The sequence below is a fragment of the Canis aureus genome, chromosome 23, assembly GCF_053574225.1.
Source record: "Canis aureus isolate CA01 chromosome 23, VMU_Caureus_v.1.0, whole genome shotgun sequence".
NCBI classification, from domain to species: domain Eukaryota; kingdom Metazoa; phylum Chordata; class Mammalia; order Carnivora; family Canidae; genus Canis; species Canis aureus.
Genome location: NC_135633.1, coordinates 40,158,053 through 40,185,379, shown reverse-complemented (window position 1 = coordinate 40,185,379; position 27,327 = coordinate 40,158,053). Strand labels below are relative to the sequence as shown.

The window sequence follows — 27,327 nt, the reverse complement described above, 5'->3', positions numbered from 1 at the left end:
CCACGTGCCCCTAGACTGTAAGTTTCTTGTAGGCATTGCTTTCTATGTCTCTATCATCGGCAACTAACACAGTGACTGTGTTAAAAGGTTCTCCAATAAATATGTGAGTGAATGACTAGTAAAGACTCACTTTTCTAGCTTCTGGCAAAGATCTAGTCCCTTCCATAATGGTGAATCAGTACTCAACGGTAGTTCATTTTCCAAGAGAATAAGTCAACTTGTCAAGTCTTGCTCTACCACTGCTTGTTAATATACTATTTAAATATATTTCTGTCTCTCACTGGGATGTAGAGGTAAATGCTAAGAAGATTTAGATGTGATTGGTTGTAGTGTAATGAATGATATGTTTCAGGTATTTAATTTGGGGGAAGAGAAATGCTTTGAAATGATTAATTAAATGGTTTGGCTCTGCAATAATTGAAAGTATATTTGTGGAACTATAAAAGACTATGTCTGGATGATTTTGATGAATTGCATCTAAAACATTCCCTTTGTATAATGAATTGATATTCTTGAATGCTGTGATTACAGTGAATTTTAATTTGCATGTGATGTTAGTGATTTCATTTGTTACTACTTGAATTTGATTAAAATATTCTCAATTAATTGATATAAATTGGGTTGGGGGTAAACTAAGCATTTTCAAAATTTTATTTTCAGAAAGGTTCCTTTTATTTGCATTAGCCCTACTTGGAACTGAACTAGCTACACCATATCTGGGACATGCAAGTCAGATCTCTTTCAACACATAACATTTCATACTAAAAGAAAGTAAGCCTTAGGCATAATTCTGTGAGTTAATGATTCTTTTTCCTCAAACTCCATTCCCTTGGTAAAGATAAAATTGTTAAGGAAGAAGTAAACAGTGGAAAGATAAGAATATCCTTTTATCTAGTCTTGGTTAAAATAATTTTTCCACCTTTCTTGAGCCATTTGGCCACTGATGATTCTAGCATTCCTCCCAAATTCCCCCAACACATACACACACACAAGAAAGAGAACAAATATTTCTCAAGCTCCTTCAGTGTGCTCTGTGCTATTACATATGTCATTTAAGTTGTACAACCTTGGAAAGTAAGCATACACTAATTTTTATATATGAAGAAACAGAGACTCAGAGAGATGAAATAATTTTTTCCAAGCCTGTACACTTAGCCTATGATTGAGCTGACTTAAATCCATGACTGCCAGGCTACTCCTCATACTCTTCATACTGTGCCTTATTATATCCTCCATTACTCTTTAGCTGAAAAAAAATATTCCTGTTGGTTTGAAAAGGGGGGGGGTCAGTTATCAATGTCAACTCTCAGGGATTTACTAAAGAAATTTACATAGGAGGTAGCATTGAAAAGAAAGATAAGTAGAAGTGTTCAAGTTGCTTAGGTAGGGGAAGACATTCCAGCATGAGATAACAGCAGGCACAAAGGTACAGAGTTTAGGGCTACTTGGGGCCACTTCCTCTTCTAGCTGCAAATGTTCTCTAAGATCGACCCATGGTCCTTGGCTCCTTTCTCCTTGTGTTCTTTTCTTTGGAGAACCCAGCCATCATGGCACTTTCAATTATCAAGTGTTCTTCCTTAAGCTCTAGTTGTTAGTCTTCAAATGATAAGTGGATGGTACTATCTTCATACCTGGCATCATCTCAACTTCAACACGGCCAAAACTCACTCTTTTATATCAAATAAATTCTTCTGTAGTAGTTTCATTATCTCTTTCTGTTAGATGTAACAAATGCTAATTCCCAGCCTCAAAATGTTAGCCATGTTTAATTTTTCCTTATCCTCAACTTAAACATTTTTAATCAGATATTGGATGCTATTGAGATAATTGATGCTATTTTTAAAATATTTTCAAACTAATACATAATGCATTTTATATACATCACCCTATTGAAAATCAAGCAAAGTTAGATGAGTTATATGAGGACTAGGATTATATTTCAATGCCCTGACATTATTAACCGAGTACATCTAGCAAGTATTAATTGAGTGTGCTGTGCACCAGGAACTTCTCTAAGCTTTGAGGATAAAGTGGTGAACAAAAATTTCAGCCCTCACAGAATTTCAATTATATTTGAAGAGAATGACACCAAAAAATAAACAATATATAATTCCAGATATTAAACAAATACATCAGATAATTCCAGATAGGTATACTTGCTATAAAGAAAGGTGAAGGGATCCCTGGGTGGCGCAGCGGTTTGGCACCTGCCTTTGGCCCAGGGCGTGATCCTGGAGACCCGGGATCGAATCCCACGTCGGGCTCCCAGTGCATGGAGCCTGCTTCTCCCTCTGCCTATGTCTCTGCCTCTCACTCTCTCTCTCTCTCTGTGTGTATGACTATCCTAAATAAATAAAAATAAAAAAAAATAAAGAAAGGTGAAGCGAGGTAAGAAACTACAGTGAGCTTTGGCAAGTTATTTTAGATAGTTTTAGATATCTAAAACATGAATAGCCTCTCTGAATAAGCTGAACAGAGAGCAAAATGAAGTGAGAAAATAAGATGCATAAAGATCTGAGAGGTGGAGACTAAGTGTTTCAGGCAGAGGGAATAGCAGATAAAAAGATCTTGAGGCAGGAACCATATTGTCTTGTGGTTGGAGTAAAAAAAGAAGGGGAGAGAACAGAGAAAAATGCAGACAGGCACTTGAGGATCAGACTAGGTGAGGTGCAAATTTTGTTTTTTGTCCTGAATGTGATAGGAAATTTTGGAAGTTTCAAAGAATTAAAAAATAAGATTAATATGTTAAAGAAATCTGTCTCGTTTCTATAGATAGAATGTAGAGTGGAAAGAAGAGAAGGAAAAAAAGAAATCAGTTAGACATCCATTGTGACTGGATAAGTAAGAGAATACAGTGATTTCAAATAGAAAGTGTAATGACAGGACTTAAAGATGAGCTCTAGGCTTTTGACCTGTGTAAATGGAAGGATTGGGATTGTTGTAATTCAGACTTGGGGAAGAGAGTTTTGAAGAGTAAAATCAAGTGTTCAGTTTTGGACTCATTCATACTATGTCATATAAGCTTAGAGAAGTCCAGGCTAGAGATTAAATAAAAGGACTGGGGGAACCATCCACATTTGATTATAATAGGATGAAATGAGAAATTTGGGACCAGAGATGATAAAGTAAAAGAGAGAAAGTTTGAAGAAAAAAACACAAACTTAATTTTGGAATTGTTAAATTCAAGATTCCCAAGAAAACATCTAAGTGAACAAGTCCAGGAAGCTGCTGGAAAAACTGGCCTGAAAATCAAGAGAGTTTTGTGTTGAAGTATAATTTGGGAGAGCCAAGGGCAGAACCAGAGACTAGATAAAGAAAGCAAGTCCAAGGACTAGACAAAGAATTCCTAAAGAACAGACATAAGTCCTCCTGACACCTAGGTGCAAGTGCTAACACAAAAGGAAAAAGAATGATTCATAAATGAAGAAGTGGTCAGTAGCTCCAGAGAAGTCAAAGTAGACAGAGCTAAGGGTCATTAGTACTGGATATGGCTAAGCGCTGTATGTCCTGCAAACAGTTTGGCCATTCACAAGAAGAAATTTAGGCCCCAGACACTTTGAGGATGTTCTTTGTCTCCAGAGGCCCACACAAAGACAAAAATCATTGTTCATTCATCAGGTATAACACTTCGATTAGTCAGCTACTGGATTCCATAGAATAAATTTTGATGTAAACTACCAAGATGCAAGTGGAATACCCATAACTGAGGATCCTGTTGGTACCAAGCACACCGAGACCCCATGGCAGCCTTCTCAAAACCTCCACTTGTGATGGGTTTCAGTTCTTGACATCCTCCTTGCTTACCGATGCCCAAGTACCATATCCTTAAACCCATTACATTATATAGCCACAAGTTTATAAGATGGGGATGTCAAGAGCCAGCAGATGAACCCTGGGAGCTGGCAGCCCAGCCCTGAACATGGTGGTCCCACCTCAGGACCAGGTTGTCAGATGCTGATCAAACTGGGTCCTGAGAAGTGTGAGATGAACAAGGCCCCCTAGAGGGCAGCAGAGCCTCACAGCAAGGGGAAGAAATACCAAGAAGGGTTCGTGGGGTGTTTCACTAAAGGAGACACAAGGGGGCAATGCACACTTTTATGGTGCATGGGATCCAAATTAAACTTAGTGAATTGAAGTCAGTAGAGGTAGGAGGATCTCAGTTGTATACCAGACAACAAAAACAAGTTGGCTAGATAGAGTTGGGCGGAAGTCAGTCACAAGAAAGCAAGGTTCTCTGCTCAGTGCATGTTTATTATCCCGACAGTAATAATAAACAGGTACTGTTTGCTGAGAACCTATTATTCATCTGCTATGAACTAGATGATATTTTGGGCACTAGAGATGATAAAGATGAATATAATACTGTCCTTCCCCTAGATAATGCCTTTCCTCAAAGCAGAGCCATAGATGTAAGCAGATAATGTCAGTAGAGAGTTGTAGGTGCTTCAAGTCTTTGTCAGGGGTACTGCAGGGGCACAGAAACGGACATAGTTATTATCTAAGAGCAGACAGGAAAGGCCTCAAAGGTGGGATAACATGATACTATGGGTCCTGGTTGTATGTGTGTTTTTTCTTTCCCTTGTGATTTCTCTAGATCTTCCCAGAAATAATCTTTTTTTTTTTCCTCCTTCATTTATTCTTTCAGTCAACACATTTCTTTTATTAAAGCCTCCCAGGTTCCAGTCACTGATGTGGGCACAGGGATACAGATGTGGCCCTGACATGGCAATAACAGGCAGGCAGTGAGCTTGCTCCCTTTGGTTTTCCTCTTCCTTGCCCTTTCTGAACCTTTACTCCAGGGATAGAGAAAGCTAAGCCATTCAGTCTGATAGGTCCTATGTGAGAAGAAGAGTCATAGAAAAATAACATCATTATTTTGACTCAGTTGGTTAAGAATCTGACTCTTGATTTCAGCTCAGGTCATGATCTCAGGGTAGTTAGATCAAGCCCCATGTCCAGCTCTGCACTCAGAGGGGAGTCTGCTGGAGATTATCTCTGTCCCTCTGTCCCTTCTCTAGCTCTCTCTTTCTCTCTCTAAAATAAATAAACAAAATCTAAAAAAAAGAAAATAACATCATGTCTTTTCACCTATGTGTTCAACAACCCATGACAGCACAATGTGCCTCTCAGACCAGGTTAAATTAGAATTCCATCATGACATTTGCCATTTTAGTTCTATGATCAGTCGGTCTGCAGCCACATGTGGTGTTATCATCACCATGGATTTAGTGTTCTCTGATTGTTTACAAAGTCCATGTTTGTGATCCCCATCAGGATTATAAACTCTTTGAGGTCAGAGGCTGTGAAATGTGTTTTCTTAATGTCAACTACAGAACCAATCACTATGATGAGTATAAGACACATCATATGTGTCTGAGTATATTATTTTTAAGAAGTACCCCCTACTATTGAATTCCAATATCAACATTCATCAGCTGTGTGAACTACAGTTCTCTTTTACATAAAGTCATCATTATCCCTTCCCAGTGTTGTAAAGATGCTTGAGACAATATAGAAAAACTCCTAACACAGTGCCTGGCACTTATGTTTGCCTCTTATCCTTCTCTCCCTATCTTTGGCTTCTCCTTGATTTTTTTCTAAATTGAGTTTTCTTTTCCCTTTTAGTCATCCCTTTGCTAATTTTGGTTCTAGAATTCTAGAGTACAAGCTTTAGAGTTCAACAGCTCAGATATGTTCCTGGTTTTGCCTCCTTTTACTGTGTCACATTCAGCAAGTCACTTAACCATTCTGTGGCTCAATTTCTTTATCTTTTATCTTTTTATGAGGACGATGATGTAACCTACCTCGTAATGTCTTTGTGAAATTAAATGCTAAAATCCTCATGTAAAACATCAACACTATGAGTCAAGTAACCTTGCTCCTGTTATTCAAAGAGAAAATTTAAGAAATGTTATATAAGTTACCCAAAATCATACAGCTAGTAAGTGGTAATGCTAGGAACCGAACTCATGTTGACTAACTCCAAAGCCAGTACACTTCATTACCTTGATTTATTGCCTATCTTGAGCAAACTAAAACCCAATCTGTTTAGAAAAATTTGGAGAACTACTGTATATCTACCTATGTGTGTGTGTGTGTTTGTATGATTAGAGATATGTGTGCATTTCTGTGTGCATATATGCATCCATATATGAGTTTATATGCACATATATAGTATATATGATCCATATAGCTGCACACACTAGTTTATCACACTCTGCCATAATAAACCCCTGTAATTCTAGATCACCATGCAACTCCTAGTTGAATACTTAGTATATAATGAGTACTTAAAAAAAAACAAGTAAATTTACTAAAGAAAAGACCTTTGAAGCAACATCTTCATATAATGTTTCTTTAGGTATCTCTCATTATGAAATTAGAAAAATCTCACTTTCTATTTATTGTGACAGATATTGAACAATGTGGAATCTGCCCAGAAATGGCAAAACTAGTAAATCCATCTGCTGTAGTTATATGTGATTATAATAAACCATGAGACATTACCTTAAAATCAATAGAAGTATAATTGCATATATTTAAATGATACTATTAAAACAATGAAACAAAGACTAAAAGGGAGGTAAGGCAGTCCTTTGTCACAGACTTGTGATTTTAGTATATTCTGTCCAGTGCACTAGAGGAGAGATGATTTTTGTGAAGCTCACATTGAGTCAGGGCACAACTCAGCAACCCAGGACTTCACACAAAGGCTCTCCTCTCTCTGGGGGTCATCACCACTTTCAGGTAGCTGTCACTGTCACAGGAAGCATGAACTCCCTGCATTTCTCAGGCCTTCACATACATGCAGGGACCAGGAACATGGCCATTTCCCTCTGTCACCACTACCTCGTTTTGGTTCTGTCAAAAACCCTGAGTTTTAAACCTGAGAGGAAGGGGAACTAAGATTCTTGGCAATCCTTGGAGACACTTCTTATTTGTCCCTCAGCAGTCAAGAGAAGCAGAAGTAGAGAAAAGGAAAGGTTTTTTGTGTGGCCGTGCAGCTGGAGCAACAAAGGTGAAGGAAGAGGACAGAAGAAGAAGGGTGCCCAACAGAACTGTTGTGATCAGATTCAGCAAATGGCAGCATGTGAACAACAGAAGAGAAAGGCAGTTTAGATGGAGCTAGGTTTGGATCAATACTATCACCTTGCCTTTGATAAACGTTCTTACTTTTACCATTTCTGGTAAATGGTAAAAGCTGAAGCCATGCAAAAAAGCGTTTGCTGGCTGCTGCTATATGCCAGGCCCTGCCCGTGCTAGGTGCTTGCAAGAGGTACACACATGCCCTTGCTCCGGTGAAGTTTACAGTTTAGGGATAAAGTAGTGAGCTAGTAGGCAAACTGATATCTAATTAGAATTTGAAATAAGGGGATCCCTGGGTAGCTCAGCGGTTTAGTGCCTGCCTTTGGCCCAGGGTGCGATCCTGGAGTCCTGGGATCGAATCCCATGTCGGGCTCCCGGCATGGAGCCTGCTTCTCCCTCCTCCTGTGTCTCTGCCTCTCTCTCTCTCTCTCTCTCTCATGAATAAATAAATAAATCTTTAAAAAAAAAAAGAATTTGAAATAAGTGTTCTGAAAGAAGAGAGAAGGACTCTTCTAAAGACCAACAGGAGAGGAGGGCTGAGATAAAGAAAGGAACCTCTTCTACCTGCATGTCACTTTCAAATGCAGCCTACATTCCAGCAGCCTGAATTAGGGCATGTGGGAGCACCCAGATCCTGCAAGCCAGTCTGGATGGTGGTAAAAATCAAAGATTCATTAACCACACATGTAATGGGGATCATACAGGTCCTGTCCCATTGGAGGACCCATGGCTTCATAAGTATTAGGGGACATGTGGAAAAAAAACAGGACAAAATATTGTATACCAGAATTGTCTGGAGAAAACCTGCTGAGTTAGAGAAGTGATTAGAACCGGAAAAAAAATGACATGTATACAAGTACCATTAATATGCACCTGTTAAGATTAAGAATTTTATCTCTCACCTGATCCCCAAAATTTCCATTGGGGAAACATTAATTCAGGAAACATTAGTAAGTCCACTAATATAACACAGATGGTTTATGGTTTCCTTGTGGGAGAGGAGGCAAACTCTGGGAAGCAGTAGATTCAAGTTTTGGGTGTGTGGGTTTTTTTTTTTTTTAAGTTGTATTTATTTATTTCTAAGTTTTTATTATTTTTTTTTATTTCTAAGTTTTTAGAAGATTGTATTTATTTATTTGAGAAAGAGAGAGAGAGAGCATGAGGTGGCGGGTGGTGGGGGGTGGGTACAGAAGGAGAGGGAAAAGAAGACTCCCTGCCTGGCAGGGAGCCCTATGCAGGGCTGGATCTCAGGACCCTGGGACCATGACCTGAGCCAAAGGCAGATGCTTAACAGATTGAACCACCCAGGTGTCCTGATTGATTGATTGATTTTAGAGAGAAAGAGCGAGCAAGCAGATGGGGAGGAAGGAGGGGCAGAGGGACAGAATCTCAAGCAGACTCCCTGCTGAGCACAGAAGTCCACATGGGGCTCAGTCTCACAGCAAATGAGATCATAACCTGAGTTGAAACCAAGAATCAGACACTTAACCAACTGAGCCACCCAGGTGCCCCAGTAGATTCGAGTTTTGTGAGACTTAAGGTCATACAATTTTGGGAAAGAACTCTATTAAGAGAAAGATAACAAAATGTGAATACAAAAATAGGAACAGGGCCTTGCTAGGGCTCTAAGTGAGGGTCCCTGATTCTCCAGTACTTTCAGAGGAAATCTGCTTCTGCAGAGAAGCACTGAGGTTTGGGCTTCCTACCCCAGACGGAGAAAGTGAAGTTACTAAGTGCAGACTGTAACCTAGGTCAATACCAGAGAGAGGAAGAGGGATCAGGCTTCCTATCTACTAGTGTAAAAAGGGCCAAAGGAAGATCAGAGGCAGGGACTTAAGCCAGGAGATCAGAAAAAAAGATGAAAGGTTTGAAAAAATAGCACAGTTCGTGGGGTGTCTTCAGACATTCAGAGACAGAACCAGGCTCGAGAAATGGCCTTACTAGTGTTTGTAACCAGCATTTTAGTGAGAAACAGTATGCATCAGAGTTAACCAATCCCATAACCTTGGGTAAATCACTTCATCTCCCTATATCCTGGCTCTTCCTCCTTTGTAAAATAGGAAGTAGTATCTAATTTGTAGAGCTATTGCAGTGATCAAATCAGTAAGTTTGGTTACTCGGAATGTGTTTTGTATATTCCCAGGATCCAGTAAATATTGGCTCTTCTTTTCATTACCAAGCTTGGTCTGACTTCAAAACTTTTCTAGCTGTTCATGCTAAAAAATGTTAGGAAACATTCCTGTTGGAAAAACTACCCATCAGTTTTTAAGAATAATAAACTATTTTGTCTGAAAAACCCCTCAGTCCTAAGAGAAGCCAGCAACTTTTAATTAACGCTTTACCATGACGTTTCTTCAGACTGATCCTTTTCTTCTGGAGATCCTCCTTCTGGTCAATCAACATTGTGCTCCTCCCTGAAAAGTTTTTCCTGTTGTGTAAACTTGTAAAGCACCTTAGAGTTAGTTTTAAAAATCTGCATCTTCATGGACTTCTGTTGATTGTGAAACAAATAGCGTCAAAAGAAAGTACATGGTGAAAGGCAATGACTTCAGATGATTCATAGCTGAAAACAAGTTCTCATCATAAGAGGGATTAAAATACTTCCTTGGAGAATTTTCTGGAAGCTAAATGAAAGGCTTTACCTAGTCTATAACTGGACTAGTAAGGAATGAGCACATAGGGACACAGTTTTGTATTCTTTCTTTTGTTTTTAACACATTTCCATAATTTTGCTATGCTATAATTTATTAAATCATTCTCCAGTGGTTTGCTCTTGTTTTGTTTCTGCTATTTTTCTACAACACTGAAAGGAAAAATCTTTGTACAGAAGGCTTTCAGCTTATGTTGAACTATTTCCTTAGAATAAATTCCTATTTATAGAATTACTGGGCCAATATAGCTGATTCTTTACATTTTAATTGCTTATTTGCATTGCTTCCCCACCTGTCAACTTCTACCTTCCTTTTATTTTATAGAGGACAGAACAGTATCTTCTCTGGCAGCTTCTCAAATACTTTCCCAACTTATGTTCATCTCTGACATTATTTTCTCAGGCTATTAATCATGCCTATTATTATTCTTTTTTTAACCTGCAATCTCTGAGTGAATCAACCTGACACTGCAAGTCAGGACAAAAGTTGTTTTTTTCTGGATACAGAAACCACAAGATCTGCCGGAACAGGTAGTAAACCATCTGAATATACTTACTTGTGTTCAGACACACAGAGGGCAGAAGGATGAGACTGAAATAAGGAATTACTTTGTGATTATGAACTAGATTTGGCCCTTACTCTTTCCTTCTCAAGTGAGATCTGTAAGGACTTACCTTCTGTCTTCAGCTAGAATTCTCCCCTAAGCAATTTGACTTGAAAGATTGCCTTGGAATTTCCTTCGGTTCTCTTTGTAACACTTCAGCGTTGTTGAAAAAGTCTACCATCTCACTGGGTGTGGTTCTGCTCTCGCGCAGTATCCCATTCATACATCATCACTGGTTGACAGTTGTTCTCAGCTATGCCTCTTTGACCTTCAGATTTTTGTGTACTCCCATGGAGGTTAACACTGGCTAGAGGAAGGGCAGTCTATTTCCATATTAGCAGGGGCCACAGAGGGTGTTCTGTTCTACTTGGCCATTGTGTAGAAATTTGACCTATGGAAAAGAAATAGGTTTATACTGTGCTCCAAGCCCAGATGCCTTAAGTATACATTATTCCCTTAATGTATGACATTTTCAGTCCCTCAAATGGATTATCAGATTATTCAGAAAAGTTCTTTATTTTTCATGTAAAAGGACATTATGAAGCGAGGTGCTAATAAAAAGCATGATGTCTGTAGGTAAAGCATGTGGTTTCTGTGATGGGCAATTATGGAGACTTAGCCAGACTGTGCAGCTTTCTGAGCCACAGGTTCTCCTGAAAGATGAGGATATTAATAACTTTGTTGAGAGAATCAAATGGCACAAGAAAAGTTTTCTACAATATTGGAAATGCTATTCAAATGTATATCATAGCTTCTCTTATTTTATCACTGTCAGGATCCAAAGTTAGGATAGCCCTAAAGGTGACACAGCAAATAAATCTGGAAAATAAAATGTAATGTCGCACTCTGCCTCATATATTTTAAAATTAGATATTGTGTTTCTGATCGCTAAAGATGTTACTCGACGGTAGGTGTTTGATCTGAAATATGTCTGAGGTTAGGCTGGTGTTTGAGAAGCCAACATGGGAACAAAGTTAAATGTTTCCAAAGCTTTAACGAAGGTCCATACTGGTACAGGTGGAAAGGGAAATGATAACTGAAAACTAAAGGCTGAAACATTCTGTCCAAAGCCGGGAAGGCAAAGGGAAAACTAAGAAATAATATCTAGCTGCAAAAGTTGCTATAGTCAGGCTCAGACATGATGGCATCTGGAAGAGAATTCCAAAATCATCAGAGCCAAGACCACTTCAGTCTATAACTGGACTAGGTAAGGGATGAGCACATAGGGACACAGCTTCATATTCCTTCTTTTGTTTTTCTTGATATTTTCTTAGTCTAGTGACAGGAAAGGTGACTGAGGAAAATCTTTGGCAAATCCTTGCAGACTGATGCCAATTCTGCAAACATGACCAAAAGCTTTATTGAAGTACTTATAAGGGCTCTGACCTGTAGTGGTTCTTATTAATCAGTTTGAAAATGCAACACTAAACCCGTAGTAACTGGTTATTTTGGTTTCTCACATACCCACTTCCAGGGTATGTGTATGTTGGCAGTGGGGATGGGCACTTCCTACACCAACAAGCAATTCTCTTGGGCAGCTGGGTGTCTTATAATTCAACTCAGTTCTGGCACTATCAACTTGAAAATTCTACAGGTTCAGGGTTGAGTCCTACAAAGACTGTCCTTCCTCCACCACCCCTATCACCTGTGCTTCTGACCTACTGGCTGTAGACTGGAGGTTCCAACGACCCCCTCCTTGGACTTCTGAGCCAGTTGCTCTACCTATATTTCTGACCAACTGGCTATAAACCAGAGAGTCTCATGACCCCTTTCTCAGGTTGGAGTACTTTTCTGGAGAGACTCACAGGACTCAGAGAAACATTGTACTTACCAGAGCACAGGTTTATTGTAGGATATAACTCAGAACATCCAGATGGAAGAGATGCATAGGGCAAGGCATGTGGAGCTTCTGTGCCCTCTCCGGGCAAGCCACCCTCCCAGCATTTCCATATGTGCACCACTCCAGAAACTTTCCAAACCTGTCCTTTTGGGGCTTTAAGGAGGCTTTATTACAATGGCATAATTGATTGCATCATTGACCACTGGTGACTGAACTCAGTCTCCAGCCACCTCCCCTCCCTGGAGGACAATGGAGTGGGACCGGAAGTTCCAACCCTCCTATCACAGGGCTGGCTCCTCAGGCAACCTGCCCCCTCCTTAAGTGCTTTGGGGGAATCACCTTATTAACATAACATGAGGCATCTTTATGACTCACAACACTTAGGAAATTCCAACGGTTTTGGGAACTGTGATCCTGGAACAGTGAAAAAAAATATGAAAAGAAATATATACATTTTCATATATATTTGGGTCATCTGAATAACCAAAAAAATATTTTTCTTATAAATCTTATGTGGGTTAGGACTATAGTTAGCATGGCTTCCAGGAAATTAACAGTGGTGTTTGTACCATGGTCATAAGGGCCAGTTGTTTAGGTGTTCTCTAAATGTGAGTTATTGAGAAATTAATCCTTTGTTTTACCCAGTCTGTCTCACACTTTTTCTTCCCATACAAAAATCTAATTCTGTGAAGACTTACACTTTTTTATATACAATAATATGTATAAAAAGAAGCAATATTTAAAAGAAGACAAATGGTTAGACTAAAACATTTGTTAGTAACTTGCTTCTTTAGGGTCTTCATAAATACACACACATACACACAGAACTTACAAATACCCAAACCTAATGCTATAAAGAGCCTTAGAAATTCTTAGACTCGGCTATGGTAGAGAAAGTAACAAAAGCAAAGTAAAAGCTAGAAGGATTTTGGCATTAGAGAATCTAAAACCTAATTCAAAGTGGCTGACATGATAAGACTCACATGAAAAGAAGTTCTGAGATGAAACAGGCTAATTCAGTCACTCAGAGATATTGTCTAGGACCTACATTCTTCTAATTTTCCATGCCACTGTTTTTTAAAATATTGGCTTACCTTCTCTCATGCTGGCAACATGGGTGTAGCATTACTAAGTACCACACCAGACAGCTGTCCTAGCAAAAAGAGACCATGGTTTCCAGTGTTTTCTTTGCCAAGAGCAAAAAGAGACCATGGTTTCCAGTGTTTTCTTTGCCAAGAGCAAAAAGAGACCATGGTTTCCAGTGTTATCTTTGCCAAGAGAAAAGAAGAGAAGAGAAGAGAAGAGAAGAGAAGAGAAGAGAAGAGAAGAGAAGAGAAGAGAAGAGAAGAAAAAGAAACTGTTCTTAGAAATCTCCAGAAGACCCTCTCTCATGATCATAAACAACATCCTGCCTTCTTCCCTTCCTTTTCCCACTACACTGTGAACTCTGTGAGGTGGGACCTGTGGATGATTTATCTCTATATCTCCAGGCCAAAGACCATTGTCTAGAATAAACTGATGCTCAACTGATGTCTATTGAATAAGGTAATCCATTCCATCCACTTGGCTTGATTTAATGAGCCATTTTTATTCAAATACTAAATAATTTTAACATCTTAAAAGAAAATTAAGAGAAAGGCCTCCATCCAGAATTAATAATGATATGGCTTTTGGTGCATTTTATTTAGTATTAATTTTAAGGCAGCAAGAAAAGAAACTTGGGGGAAAATGACTATACCAAGGGTAAACAAGTCTTTTGATACTAAGTCACTTTTACCACTGCCTATTGAATATCAGGGACATGGATGAAGTGTCATATCAAGCTGCAGTTTTAGAAGGGAAAAGGGCAATGAACCTTAAGAATCTTGGGCCCCAAACTCTACTAATGGTCATTCTCTACTAATAAGGCTTGTGACCTTGGTCAAGTCAGTTAAGTAAGTCTCAGTGTCCTCTTCCAGCAAATGAGCGTAACTGTACTCTCTTTAATTGCCCACAGTCTTAAACTGATGGATAAATAAGATTACTTCTGTGAAAGCATGCTGGCTCTGAAAACTGTCATTCAAATATAAAGGCTCATCTTGGTTCACCATGTAGCAGGCTAATGTTGGGAATCTTATAACTTACTTTAGACGAAACATCTAGTACCCTCCAGGTGTGGTAAATTGCCGGTTCTGATACAAATGCTGTTTGAGCTACTCTCCACCATTCAGGCAGTCCAATATTCAGTGTTCAACCTCAACTTAATGGTTGCATAAACCTCTTACATCCAAGAAACATCTCTTTTTTGGCATCACCAGTCTCCAATAAAATACTCAAACATAATACCATTCAATGAAGCTTTGTTAATGAAAACACACACACACACACACACATAATGGAAGGAAATACATTACAATGACTAAAAGTGTGGGTTCTAAACTAGACTCCCTGTATTGAAAAATCCTTGATCAATCTACTTAATCCTTACAATCTTAGGTTTCTTTTCTTCAGCAAAATGGATATAAAAATAACAGAGCCTCTGCCACAGGGTTGTGGCCAGGATTAAATTTATGTAAAATCCTAGCACCATGTCTGGTATATGGTAAATGCTAAAGGAATTCTGATTTATTGATATTAATCTTTTTCTCAGAGGATAAGAATTGCACTTCTTTTACCATTGACCATTAAATGTGATGAAATCACAGATTAATAGGCAATATAGAAGGGTAGATCATGTGTGGTTTAACAATTAGTAACAAAATCAACCCCAATGTGATCCATATGCCATCACAAGCATCTAATACATATTACAGGTCAGCCACTACAGTGAAAAGCAGAAGCTTGTTTTATCATGGAACAACCCTCTGCAGCCCCAGTTCTTCCTCAGCCTGGCCAGTTAAGCACACAATCATATCTTTCTGTTTGCTCCTGTCCTTGTTCATGCTCACCAGGTACAAAGACAGGAGACTGGCCCAGCACAAGTCGGAAATAGAGTGTTTCACCCCCAAAGGGAGTGTGGGGAATGGTGGGAGAGCAACAATGAGCAGGTAAGCAAACTGTGAGTGGCCTGAGGTGGTGTGAACTCAATGTACGCAAGCTAGAGGAACAGGTGGCTCCCTGGTCTAGGTCCTCACTCCACTGTGCACCCCATGCAGTGTGTCCAACCTGGGCCACCACTGGTTTTCTGTGTGTGTTTGATCTGCAAAACCCATGCCATCCTCATGTGAAGTGATGGGAGCCTCCTGTCCCAGATGCTGCTGTTCCCAGGGTTGTGTGCTTTGCATGTCTAAAGCCTTAATTCACACTCAGTTCTCCCGTGGATTTTAACTTATTGGTCAAATGCTTCTGGAGTTTGCAAAGTGGAAGAGATTGGAGGAAATTCACATTTCAGGACTGTCTAATCAGTTGTCAAAACAAATGCAAAAGCCCAGGACTGGTTCTGAGGGAAGAACTGCAATGAGGAAAGATTCCAGCCCTGATCCCAGACAAACCTGGGAATTAATCTGACTTCTTTTCAATGTAACATCATGTAACAGCCAAGGGCAAATGCTGAGCCAGACTAAGTGAGCTGTAGAGGCAAGAGGCTTTTCCTGAACCTAAATAAGGAAAGCTAGTCCTCCTCTAGCTACCATAGCTTTGCAGCTCCTTTATTTCTCTGTGTTTGGTGGCAAACACCCTCTGTCGCTGCGCTGTGCATGTTCCTTCATATCAGGCACCTACAACTGAGCTGTGCCCAGTCACCTGGGTTATTAAGAACTATAAGCATCAACTTAGCTGTGTTGCATGAAATGAACGTGCTTTATTGCATGGGACGGTGTTTCAAGAAAAGGGCTCTGGAGATAAATACTGTCAAGATTGGCATTAAACAGTTCCAGAATGCTGGAGAAGCCTTCCATTGGGGAATCACTCACCATGAACTAACTCTCCACTTCTACTTGGTTGTGGCATTTCCCCATCTATCTGTGTAGAAGGGAAACTCCTACAAATCAGCCTGGGTGAAAGGAAAGGGGAAGTGCAGAAAGTATAGTGTGTACCTATGTGTGTGCATGTGCTGAGAGCAGAGCTTGAGATCCAGCTGCATAGAAAGAAGAAAATTCTATTGAATCCTGTTGAACTTTCACCCCAAACATTGTATTTGCTTCCTCTGTAGTAGGCTCCTTCTGGTTTTCAAAGTAATATCTAACTTTTTCCAAGGACCACTGTATTACACAATTTCCAGAAGGGGGTGGTGGAATTCATGTTGCAGTCTGTGAAAATGGTGCCAAGAACTGTGTAGCTTACAGTCTGACCAATCATTTAAAGCAGCCCTGGCCGAGAGCTTGGCCAAGTTTGGCTCCCAGAGACAAGGTGATGAGAGCATGTGTACCTTTGTAGGCATATATGTGTGTGTGCACACTAGCATATCTGATGCCCTTATGTCCATGATCCCTTTATACAGCCATCTTTGGATCTCAGTGTGTCCAGAAGATAAGCCTCAATGGATCATTTTGTGGGAGTAACTCAACAGACTGGTATTGGACCTACTGGTGTCCTTCCATTCAGATATGACAAAGTGCCATAAATCATGTCCTTGAAAATCAGTCAAACAGCACTGGAGTTGGCTGGACAAGGTGAAAATGACTGTATCAAATGAATTATAGGGGCTCTGTCCAGAGTGATTTCTGATTTGAAGCAACTGTCTAGAACTGGACTTCCCAAACTTGGTTGCCTATGAAACGCACTGCGACAAAAATCTAAACTATAACAAGATTCCTAGGTCATTCCAATTTATATCTATTAACTGATACTGTGGAATAATCCATTCATCTAGGAGATGACACGGAGCTATTCGTGGTAAACATTAGGTCTCCATTGTGTCATACATTGTTCTTGGGAGCGTTTAATTAATGTTTGGAAATCTCAGATCCAATCAGCCCATAATTAGATTTGCTCAAGACTGTCTTGATTGAAAATGAGTGAGGAAATGTACAGGAAATAGTGGGACACAGAGGGTAACAGGACTCCAGGTCAGCCAGACCAAGCTCGCCTGGGTCAGGTCCAGATCTACAGAGATAGCAATTCAATGTACCTACACTGGGAATAGTCCAAGCTTCTCTACAACAGCAAAATAATAGTTACTTTTTGTTTTCTCATGTGTTTGGATATAGCCAAGTTAGTGACAAGGCTTATTAGATTGATAAATCCTGGTGAAGCACAGAGGACCATTGCATGCACTAGTAATAATAGCTTTGTTGGAATGACCACCTTCCCTTCCTAGTTTTTCTTCCTTCTCATTTCTTTAACATTAAATAAAAACTGATAGAAGGGAGTAAAATTACGCGAGAGGGAAAGGGAATCCTTCAGTGTTCTAAGGAGCTTTCCATTAAGGAGGAGAAAAGGCCTATAGACAGATAAAAGGAAAGGCCAAAATGTCTTAAGACCATCAAATCTTTTTTTTTTTTTTCCCAACTTCTATTTGTTCATATAAGTACACACACAAACACACATAGTGACATTTATCCAGGAGAAATAAGTTGAAAATGAATATTAAGAGAAAAGATATCAGAGAGGAGACAACTACAATGTAACCCATTTCTAAATAAGAGGTTAGAGTAGGGGCAGCCCCTGTGGTGCAGCAGTTTAGCTCCGCCTGCAGCCTGGGGTGTGATCCTGGAGACCTGGGATCGAGTCCCATGTCAGGCTCCCTGCATGGAGCCTGCTTCTCCCTCTGCCTGTGTCTCTGCCTCTCTCTCTCTCTCTCTCTCTGAATAAATAAATAAATAAATCTTAAAAAAAAAAAAAAGAGGTTAGAGTAGTTAACCCTAGTGCACTTCTTCTGGAATTGAAGAGAAGGGCTGGGGAAAGAATAACTATTCAACTTTTTTTTTTTAAATTTTTATTTATTTATGATAGTCACAGAGAGAAAGAGAGGCGCAGAGACACAGGCAGAGGGAGAAGCAGGCTCCATGCACTGGGAGCCCGATGTGGGATTCGATCCCGGGTCTCCAGGATTGTGCCCTGGGCCAAAGGCAGGCACCAAACCGCTGCGCCACCCAAGGATCCCCCTATTCAACTTTTATAGATACTTTTAGCATCAGCTGTTGAGGCCCTCTTTCTTATCAGCTCCCACTCCTCCCCCAAGTTTGCTTCCAGAGTCATAGTTAAGCATATTTACCCTGCAAACATCTGGCTTGGTTCTGTGGCCATTACCACACCACCAGGCCCAGGGAGGAGCTAAGGGAAGCTCAAACAATCAGAGAAACCAGGAGTATCACCCTGCATCTCATTTGCCTATGTTTTCTATGTTGAAACTATGCAAAGGACAGGACCCAGTGAATTCATGCCTGAGGTGATTTTTCCAGAGCCAAATTACCTGTCAGGGAGAGAATTTTATGCCAAGTAGCCCTAGAGCTGAACACTATTCTCTTACCTGAAACAATGACAGGGTCTTAGAGACCCTCCCTCACTTCTCCCTTCTCCCGCCACCCCCACATTTGGAAAAGAATTAAGAACATTATATGTATTGGTAACATCTAGCTTTCTGAAATATTATGTTGTTTTCCTTTTCTATGATTTTTCCCCCCTTCTGTCGGAATCTAGCATAACTTGTCATCTTTTCACATTTCCACAGTGGACAGTCTAAGTGTGTTTCAGAGCAGAGACCTCCTAATTGCAGGAGAATTGAAAGAGAGTCCTAAACAGGGAGGTGCTCTAAGAACTGTAAATTCTCTAAACCCTGTTATCATGTGAGTTCATACTGAGATGGTCCACCTCAGAGATGGCTAAAACCTCAACAATGAATGTTATTATCTCCTATCTCAGCAGGGCTAGTCCATTGGAGTGCTCATAGGAGTCTGCATTCTGAACTGCTCATGTCATACCCCATGAAGGAGAGCCACAGACATTCTGAGCCTCCCAGTCTGGTTACTCTTTAGAAAAGCACTCCCTAATCAAATGTAATAGAGGGATCTATAGTACCCCTCCAGTGCTTGCAGGAAGGAGGGTGGTATGAGGTATTTTTACTGTTGCAATATCATGATATCAATTAGGTGAGGTATTAATCCCAATCACTTGAGTAACCGATTTTCACCTAATAGATGCAGCATCTGATTTTAGTGGGTATAAATATTTAATAGAGCCTTTAGAGAATCGGGTAACAGTGATGTCATCATTGTGAGGAACTCAGATTTGAAAAGCAATCCCACAATGTGATGTCTGTGTTAAGATTGTTTTGCCTTTCTTTGATTCAATTATTTCTTCCCTCATGCAATGCTCATTTATTAAGCACCTACCACAAGCCAAGCACTTACAAGATTCTGGAGTTAAATGAATGACAAAGACTTGACTAATGCCCTTGAAAATCCATAGTCCATGGAGGAACAGAGTCAGAAAAGCAGATAATTGAAATGCAACAGAAACCCCTGTCCCAGAGGAAAATTTATGTGTTGAATTAACTTCTCATTTGATATCTGAAAGTATAGCACATGCCAGTGGAAATAGAATTAAGAGTTATATAAACTAAACATTAGCCTGAACTGAGTGTTCAGAAAAGGCTACACACAGAGGTATATAAAATCCAGAGCCACAGAGAGAATGTTCTGTTTCCAGTATGAAGCCAGCTAGTTTCATAGTGATAGGACTTCTGCAGTAGTCCTCTTCATTTCTCCCTAGAGTCAATTTCAGATCATTTAGAGATGTTCTAAAGCAGGTAACAGTAGCAGTTAATGCCATTGCTGTTATTACTATGCATCAAACACTGTAGCGGTCCTTTCCCATTGGTTATGCACTAAATTCTCCTAAGAATTATCTTTCCGTGATACAGATAAGGAAAATGAAGCTCAGGAATATTAAATAACCTACACAGTAGAGTGATTTAGTGAAAATTCTGAAATCAAAGACCTTAAAACCTGGTTTCAGCACTAGCCAGTGTGACCTTGAGGTGCCATTTTACCTCTTTAATCTCTATGGTCTATAAAATGAGCATAATAATAGAGCATTTCCCTTAGTATATGATGCTGTGAAAATTAAGTAAGATCGTGCAAGTACAGCATTTAGCAAGCATTCAATAGATATTTAGTGTTACAGTTACCCAAGGCTACTCAGCTTAGAAGCTCAGAAAGTCCTTTTTTTTTTTTCTTTTTTTTTTTTTTTTTTGATCTTCTCTTCCACTCTCCTCTTGCCATCAGTGGTGGTTTTCTCAACAATCAATCCTGGAAAAGTAAATAAAATAAAATCTAATAATATCAATGAAATCAATTCAGTGACAATTTCTCTGCTTTAAAATTCATGTTTCCCATAGTTCTCCTGGGGTGTTTAGATATATACCAGATACTGGCTTAAGTGCTTTCCCTGTGTGATCTCTTATTTCATCTTTAAAAAGGTAAATGATAAAGTCCATAATACAGCCAAACTCTGATTCTGGAATTCTTGCTCTCACCATTGTGATATCCACCATCTGGAATTAATTCCAAATCCATGCACTCAGAATATGAGGACCTTCACACATTAACTCTATTCTTTAACATTTATTCCCTCTCTGTTTGGCACATGTGTTCTCTTCTTCAGGCACCTTAATTTTTTTACCATTCTCCAAACACACTGGCTCCTTTCTACAATTTCACACCTTAACATGTACTATATCTCTACCTGGATTACCCCTACTTGCTCCTTGAATACATTTTCTCCAACCCCCAATCCTATTCTGCCTCTTACTCAGTTTTCAAAACCCAAATCGAAGGGCAATTCCTCTTTGAAAACTTTCTAAACTTCCTACTATCTATTTTACATCTGCCCAAACTCATAATTCTAAAGTATTTTGAGTTTACCTCTGATATTGCATATTCTCTGGTTACTGTCTCTTCCCACTAAACTTGTCCTGTTTAATTTTCCACCCTCAGTATCCAGAAGTGCTCTGAGACTGCTGATTCGATCAATCAATCACTAAGAGTGCAAGGAGAATCTTTTTGTATGTAGATTGCACTGTTTTAGGGACCATGTGGTGTTCCAGAAAATATGAATTTCCACCCTAAAGAACTGACAGTCTTTAAAAAAAAAAAAGATTTATTTACTTATTTGAGAGAAAGATCATGGAGGGGATGGACAGAAGAGGGAGAGAGTCTCAAGCAGACCCTGAGCTGAGGGCAGAGCCCACTACCGCGGCTCAATCTCAGAACCCTGAAATCACCACTTGAGTCAGATGCCTCCACTAATTGCACCACCCAGACTTCCCTGACAATCTTTATAGAGGAATAAAATTCATTCTGATGGAAACTACAAGAGCAATCAGGTACATTAAGGTATTAAATCAGTGATCCAGATAATAAGCCCCAAATATGAATAGGGGAGGGAGAAAGCAACATGACCTGCAGTTTCAAGTTCAGGTTTTTAGAATCCCTGGAAGAAAACTTCACAAACTATATCCTATAGAACGTTAGACCAAGTTTAAGAGATATTCCATGAGCAGGAGAAAAGAAGAGGCAAAAGTGACAGTATGGATGAAATTAATGTAGCCAACACTACATGCTATATGCCCTTCTTGGAGGTTTTCTATGAATGCTTACAAAACAAAGACTTGAGGAGTGCCTGGGTAGCTCAGTTGGTTTTGGACTGACTCTGGATTTCAGCTCAGGTCATGATATCGAGCCCCGAGTCAGCTCCATGCTGGGCATAGAGCCTGTTTTAAGATTTTCTCTCTCCCTCTCCCTCTGCCCCCACCCTCAGGTGCACATGCATGCAAAGAAAGAAAGAAAGAAAGAAAAAGAAAGAAAGAAAGAAAGAAAGAAAGAAAGAAAGAAAGAAAGAAAGAAATTGAGATGTTCCACAGAAAGCAGTTTAAATTTACTTAACTTAGTTGACCTTAGAGCCATTTATTCATGAACCATTTACAGGGTGATCCTTACTTTCCATACAGTTTGCCAATCAGTTTTATAAAACACATTGATCAGAAAACAAAGGAACAAAGTTACAGATTTTGAGTAACTATAATAATTCTTGGAATATTATTATAAGGAATTTCTTAGGGAAATAGTTTATAAGTCTGACAAAAACACAGTTCAGCTAATGTCTTGTGATTGGACCAGAAATGATTAACTTTAGTAAGGGCCACAAATATGAAAATATAAACAAGATTCTCAATTTCCTTTACTTATTTTTCCAGAAGAATCACTAATTACTGTGAGTATACTTATTCTATTTCTTTCAGCCTGTGGCATAATACAAAATTTAGTAATGGGACTACTTGGATTCCCTGGCTCTTCTCCATTTCTGTCAGTAACATCCTTTTTTGTGGGGGAAGGAGAGGAGCTAGTCACAATCATTTGTAAGCCTGCTGTCCTTGCCCATATAAATAATAATTTATTCGTTATGTATAAATATAAAGATCTGTACATATTTTGAGACAAAAAAAATTGATATCTCATAATTTCTCCTAAAAGGGAATAAGGGAATGAGAAGAGTCTGATAGAACAAATGCCACAAAGGGAGCGGCTTTGGAGTTATCAGTTCAAATTCTTGTACTCTAGAGGAAGAAGTCAAGGCGAGAGGCATACTCTCTACTTTTACTCCCACCACAAAATATGGATTAAATCTTGTAATGTCTGCCCTAATCTTATTGCCATAATCCCATTAGGTAGACAATACCAAAATAAGGGCAAACTATTCAGCAGAGCTAAATGCTCTGTAAACTTAAATCACTATTTCATCTAACCCTGTTTCATGCATCATTTTGAACTGATTCTTTAGCATAAGGATTATTTATTTTTAAAAATGTTAATTCATCACTTATTATGCATAAGGCCCTATGCTTCATACCAGAAATTCAAAAGATATATGAAATAGGGTTTCTACGTACCTAACAATTTTTTGCCATTATACTTCACATGGCCTTCAAAGTGGAGACCCTGCTTTATAACGCTGTCTTCCATACTCCTAGTCAGTAACCGATGGAAAGTCATACGCAGCAAGATTTTACACAGTAAGTATGTTTGCACACAATCCCATGAACCTCTCTAAGCATCAGCTTTATAGTCTATAAAATGAACACAATGTTGATAACTTTCTCACGTTTTTTTGAGGAATTAAAAATAGCATGTATATGAAAACATACACAGATTTTTTTTTATTATTTTTGTTTGTTTGTTTTTTTATACACGGATATTTTAAAGGAGTAAAAGAACTTAAATGAGGAGATTAGGTATACATAGAGAAGGCAGTATATTGCAAGCAAAAGACAAAGGCAAATATGAATCAAAAACATCTATTATTTTTTGTATGCGTCTACCTAATTAATTTTCAAGGAGCCAGAGAAAGATTCCTGTCATCTGTAGAAACCAAAAAGATTGACATCAACAGATAATAGTGTATAGGATAGAAATAAAAAGTTGTTTTAGGGGCACCTGCGTAGCTCAGTCAGTTAAGTGTCTGCCATCGGCTCAGGTCATGATCTCAGGGTCCCAGGATCAAGCCCCACATTAGGCTCTCGGCTCAGGGGGATTCTGCTTCTCCCTCTCCCTCTGCCCTCCTCTCTTCTGTGCTCTCTCTCTCAAATAAATAATCTTTTATAAAAGTTGTTTTAATATCAAAAGGATATATTTTCTTTTTTATTGAGATATAACTGACATGAAGTTGTATTAGTTTTAGGTGTGCAACATAATGATTTGAGATATATACATATATATGTATATATACAGAAAAATAATCACAATAAATTTAGCTAACATCCATCATCACACATTTACAGTTTTTTTTCTTATAATGAGAACTTTTAAGATCTATTCTCTTAGCAATTTTCAAATATACGATACAGTGTTATTAACTATAGTCACCATGCTGTACATGGTATCCCCAGAACATATTTATCTTAAAACTAGAAGTTTGGCTCTCTTCACCCATTTTACCCACTCCTACTCCTACCTCATCCAACCACCAATCTGTTCTCTGTATCTATTAGTTCAGGTTTTTGTTTTTGTTTTTTAGATTCCACGTATACATGGTATCATACAGTCTTTGTCTTTCTTTTATTTTACATTTTACAATGCCTTCAGATTTAATCCACATCATCCATATTGTGACAAATAGGTTTCCTTATTTGGGGAATGGCTGAATAATATTCCATTGTGTTTGTGTATGTAAATATATATCACATTTTCCTTATCCATTCATCTGTTGATAGACACTAAGGTTGTTTCCATGTCTTGCTTATTGTAAATTATGCTGCAGTAAACACAGGGTTGAGATATCTTTTCAAGACAGTGATTTCATTTCCTTTGGATAAACTACCCAGAAGTGAAATTGCTGGATCACATGGTAGTTCTGTTTTTAATTTTTTGAGGAACCTTCACATTGTTTTCCAAATTGGTTGTATCAATTTACAAGCCCACCACCAGTGCATGAGAATTCTCTTTTTTCCACATCTTTGCCAACACTTGTTATTTCCTGTCTTTTTGATACTAGCAATTCTAACAGGTGTGGGGCGATACCTCCTTGTGGCTTTGATTTGCACTGCCCTGATGATTAGTGATGATGAGTCCCTTTTCATGTATGTGTTGGACATTAGATGTTTTCTTTGAAAAAACATTCAAAAGGTACACATTTTCTTTATTCATCCATCAGTGGACATTTAGGTTGTTTCCACATCTTTGCTCCTGCAAATAATGCTGCAGTTAACATGGTAGTGCTAATCCCTCTTTGAGATCCTGTCCCAATTCCCTTGGATATATACACAGAAATGGAATTGCTGGATCATATGGTAATCTATTTTTAATTTCTTGATGGACTTCCAGACTGTTTTCCACAGTGGCTGCACCATTCTAAATTCCCACCAACAGTGCACAAGGGTTCCTTTTTCTCCACATCATAGCCATCCTAACAGGTGTGAACTGCTCATATTGCATCATACATTTAAAAAATCTGTTAAGAGGGCAGATTTCATGTTAAGAGTCCTTACCACAATGAGAGAGAGAGAGAGAGAGTGTGTGTGTGTTAAGCATCTGAAGCATCGCAAAGGGAATGAGACAGGAACTTACTTAATACCTCTGTGACATGGACCCATTTACATCCAGTGAGAAAAAATAATCAAAAATTACCTTAAGCAAAGCCCCTGGGTGTCTCAGTCAGTTTAAGAGTCTGCCTTTGGCTCAGGTCATGATCCCAGGGTCCTGGGATGGAGCCCTGCATGGTGTTCCCTGCTCAGTGAGGAGTCTGCTTCTCTTTCTCCTCCTGACCCTCCCCCCTGCTCATTCTCTCTCTCTCTCTCTCTCTCTCTCTCAAAAAATAAATAAATAAAATCTTTTAAAAAATTACCTTATATCAGGAGCTTTATGTAGATAACAAGTATGTTGGTGGCAGACAACAACCAAGATTGAAACCTCAAAACTAAAGTTCTCTTCACACATTAGAGTTAGGTTAAATATTTTTTATTTTATTTAAATTCAGTTTGCCGGGATCCCTGGGTGGCGCAGCGGTTTGGCGCCTGCCTTTGGCCCAGGGCGCGATCCTGGAGACCCGGGATCGAATCCCACGTCGGGCTCCCGGTGCATGGAGCCTGCTTCTCCCTCTGCCTGCCTCTCTCTCTCTCTCTCTATCATAAATAAAAAAAAAAAAAAAAAAAAATTATAAATTCAGTTTGCCAAATTGTGTATAAAACCCAGTGCTCATCTCATCAGGTGCTCTGCTTGATGCCCTTCACCCAGTTACCCCATCCCCCCACCCACCTCTTGAGTTAAGTTAAATATGTTAGCTGAGCTGCTTTAAGATCAAATGGAATATTTTTTCTAAGCAGAAATAATTTCTTCAGAACCATTATAACAATTCTGGAACATTCTCTTATTCTCTAGTCCCTCAGTGTTCATCACTGCAATGTTCGGGTCAATGTTACTTTGGAATTTATTATCAGGTCATTTTATGGGTACACACTTGGGTATTATCATTTCCCTGGATGCTCCATAAGGATGTGTCCTGTTAGCCCTTTAGTTTTTATGTGCACTTAGCACACAGACAGTATCACATGTTGGCAACGACTCTGGATAAGGTCCAATTTGGGGCACTGTTTTTGCCTTTTATTTGACTTGGACACATGTTTCATAAGCCTCAGGTTTGGCATCTATAGTACAGGTTAATAATATCTGTTTATATCAGGGATTTAAGGTGATAGAATTTGCTTCATTTCCCTAATACTTCCAGTCCACTACCCTGCACCAAGCACCATCCCAAGCATAGGAAATGCACATAGTCACTGCCCTTGGAGTGTTCCAGGTTTAGTGTAGAAACAGACTTGTATATAGATGATTAATAATACCATGCAATAGTGCTATGTTAGACAGCTGTTGTGAAGGTCAAATATAATAAAACAGATGAAAACACTTTGTGAGGTGTAAAGTTCTATTCAAAGGGGAGCTATTATCATTCCAGGACTCTCCTCTTCTTAGTCATCAATGCCAATCCCATGTTTTATTCAGGCTTTAAATCAAGCTGGATCCCTCCACAGAGTCTTCTTAGCGGTATCAGCCAACAGGCACAAAATAGCTGTGTCTTCTTTTGTTCTTTCCTTATGAACTTATAATCTGGGCTTTGCAGTAATTGCTGAAAAAAATAATTTCCATTTTAGGAAAAAAATTCCTCTCATCTTAGTTGAAGCACCTCGACTAAAAGCCTAGAACTTAGGTCTCAGTGTGAGGAGTAGTTTAGTTTGAGGCTTGAGTCTGGGTTACTGAATTTTGGATCAAAAAATAGCTTAATTTGGGAAAGAAAACTCTGTGATGATCCAACAGAATGCCTCTGCTTGGCACATGCTCCTGCTTTATAGCCTTTGTTAGATGCTTTCTCCTTATGAGGACGTAGGGGATATAGCAGCTGTACTAGAACCACAGGGCATTTTAATAACCCACCCTGGATGGATTGTGACCTGTTGAAAAGGCATTCTGTAAACCAAAGACTAGTTAAAATAGGGCCAAGTGGTTCTCATCCTACAAGGATTTTATTAGGGACTAAATGCCTAACAAGAGATGTTCTAGGGGGCAGAAGGAATTATCGTAGAAGCAGGCAGCCACTCCCGGCTCGCTCCCGGCTACTCAAAAGGGAGGCAAAAGTCCACCTCACAAGGTTGTTGGAAGGGTTTCATGGGATTGAGCATGTGGCATTAGCTGCTTTGCCATATATGCAATACACATATTAATTGGATTTTGTTTATCCGT

At 39.2% G+C, this 27,327-nt stretch overlaps 1 protein-coding gene across 5 annotated transcripts in view; it reads left to right on the top strand.

Annotated features, from left to right (window-relative positions):
- GRM5 (glutamate metabotropic receptor 5) overlaps positions 1 to 27,327 on the top strand; it is a 519,134-nt gene that overhangs the window by 479,543 nt on the left and 12,264 nt on the right. For 4 of the 5 annotated variants that reach the window (XM_077867373.1, XM_077867375.1, XM_077867372.1 and 1 more), the window contains exon 9: positions 15,112 to 15,207. The exons of the other annotated variant lie outside the window; for it this stretch is intronic. In XM_077867373.1, coding sequence (XP_077723499.1) covers positions 15,112 to 15,207 — 96 coding nt within the window. The remainder of the gene's footprint in view (positions 1 to 15,111; positions 15,208 to 27,327) is intronic. 5 annotated transcript variants of the gene reach the window in all.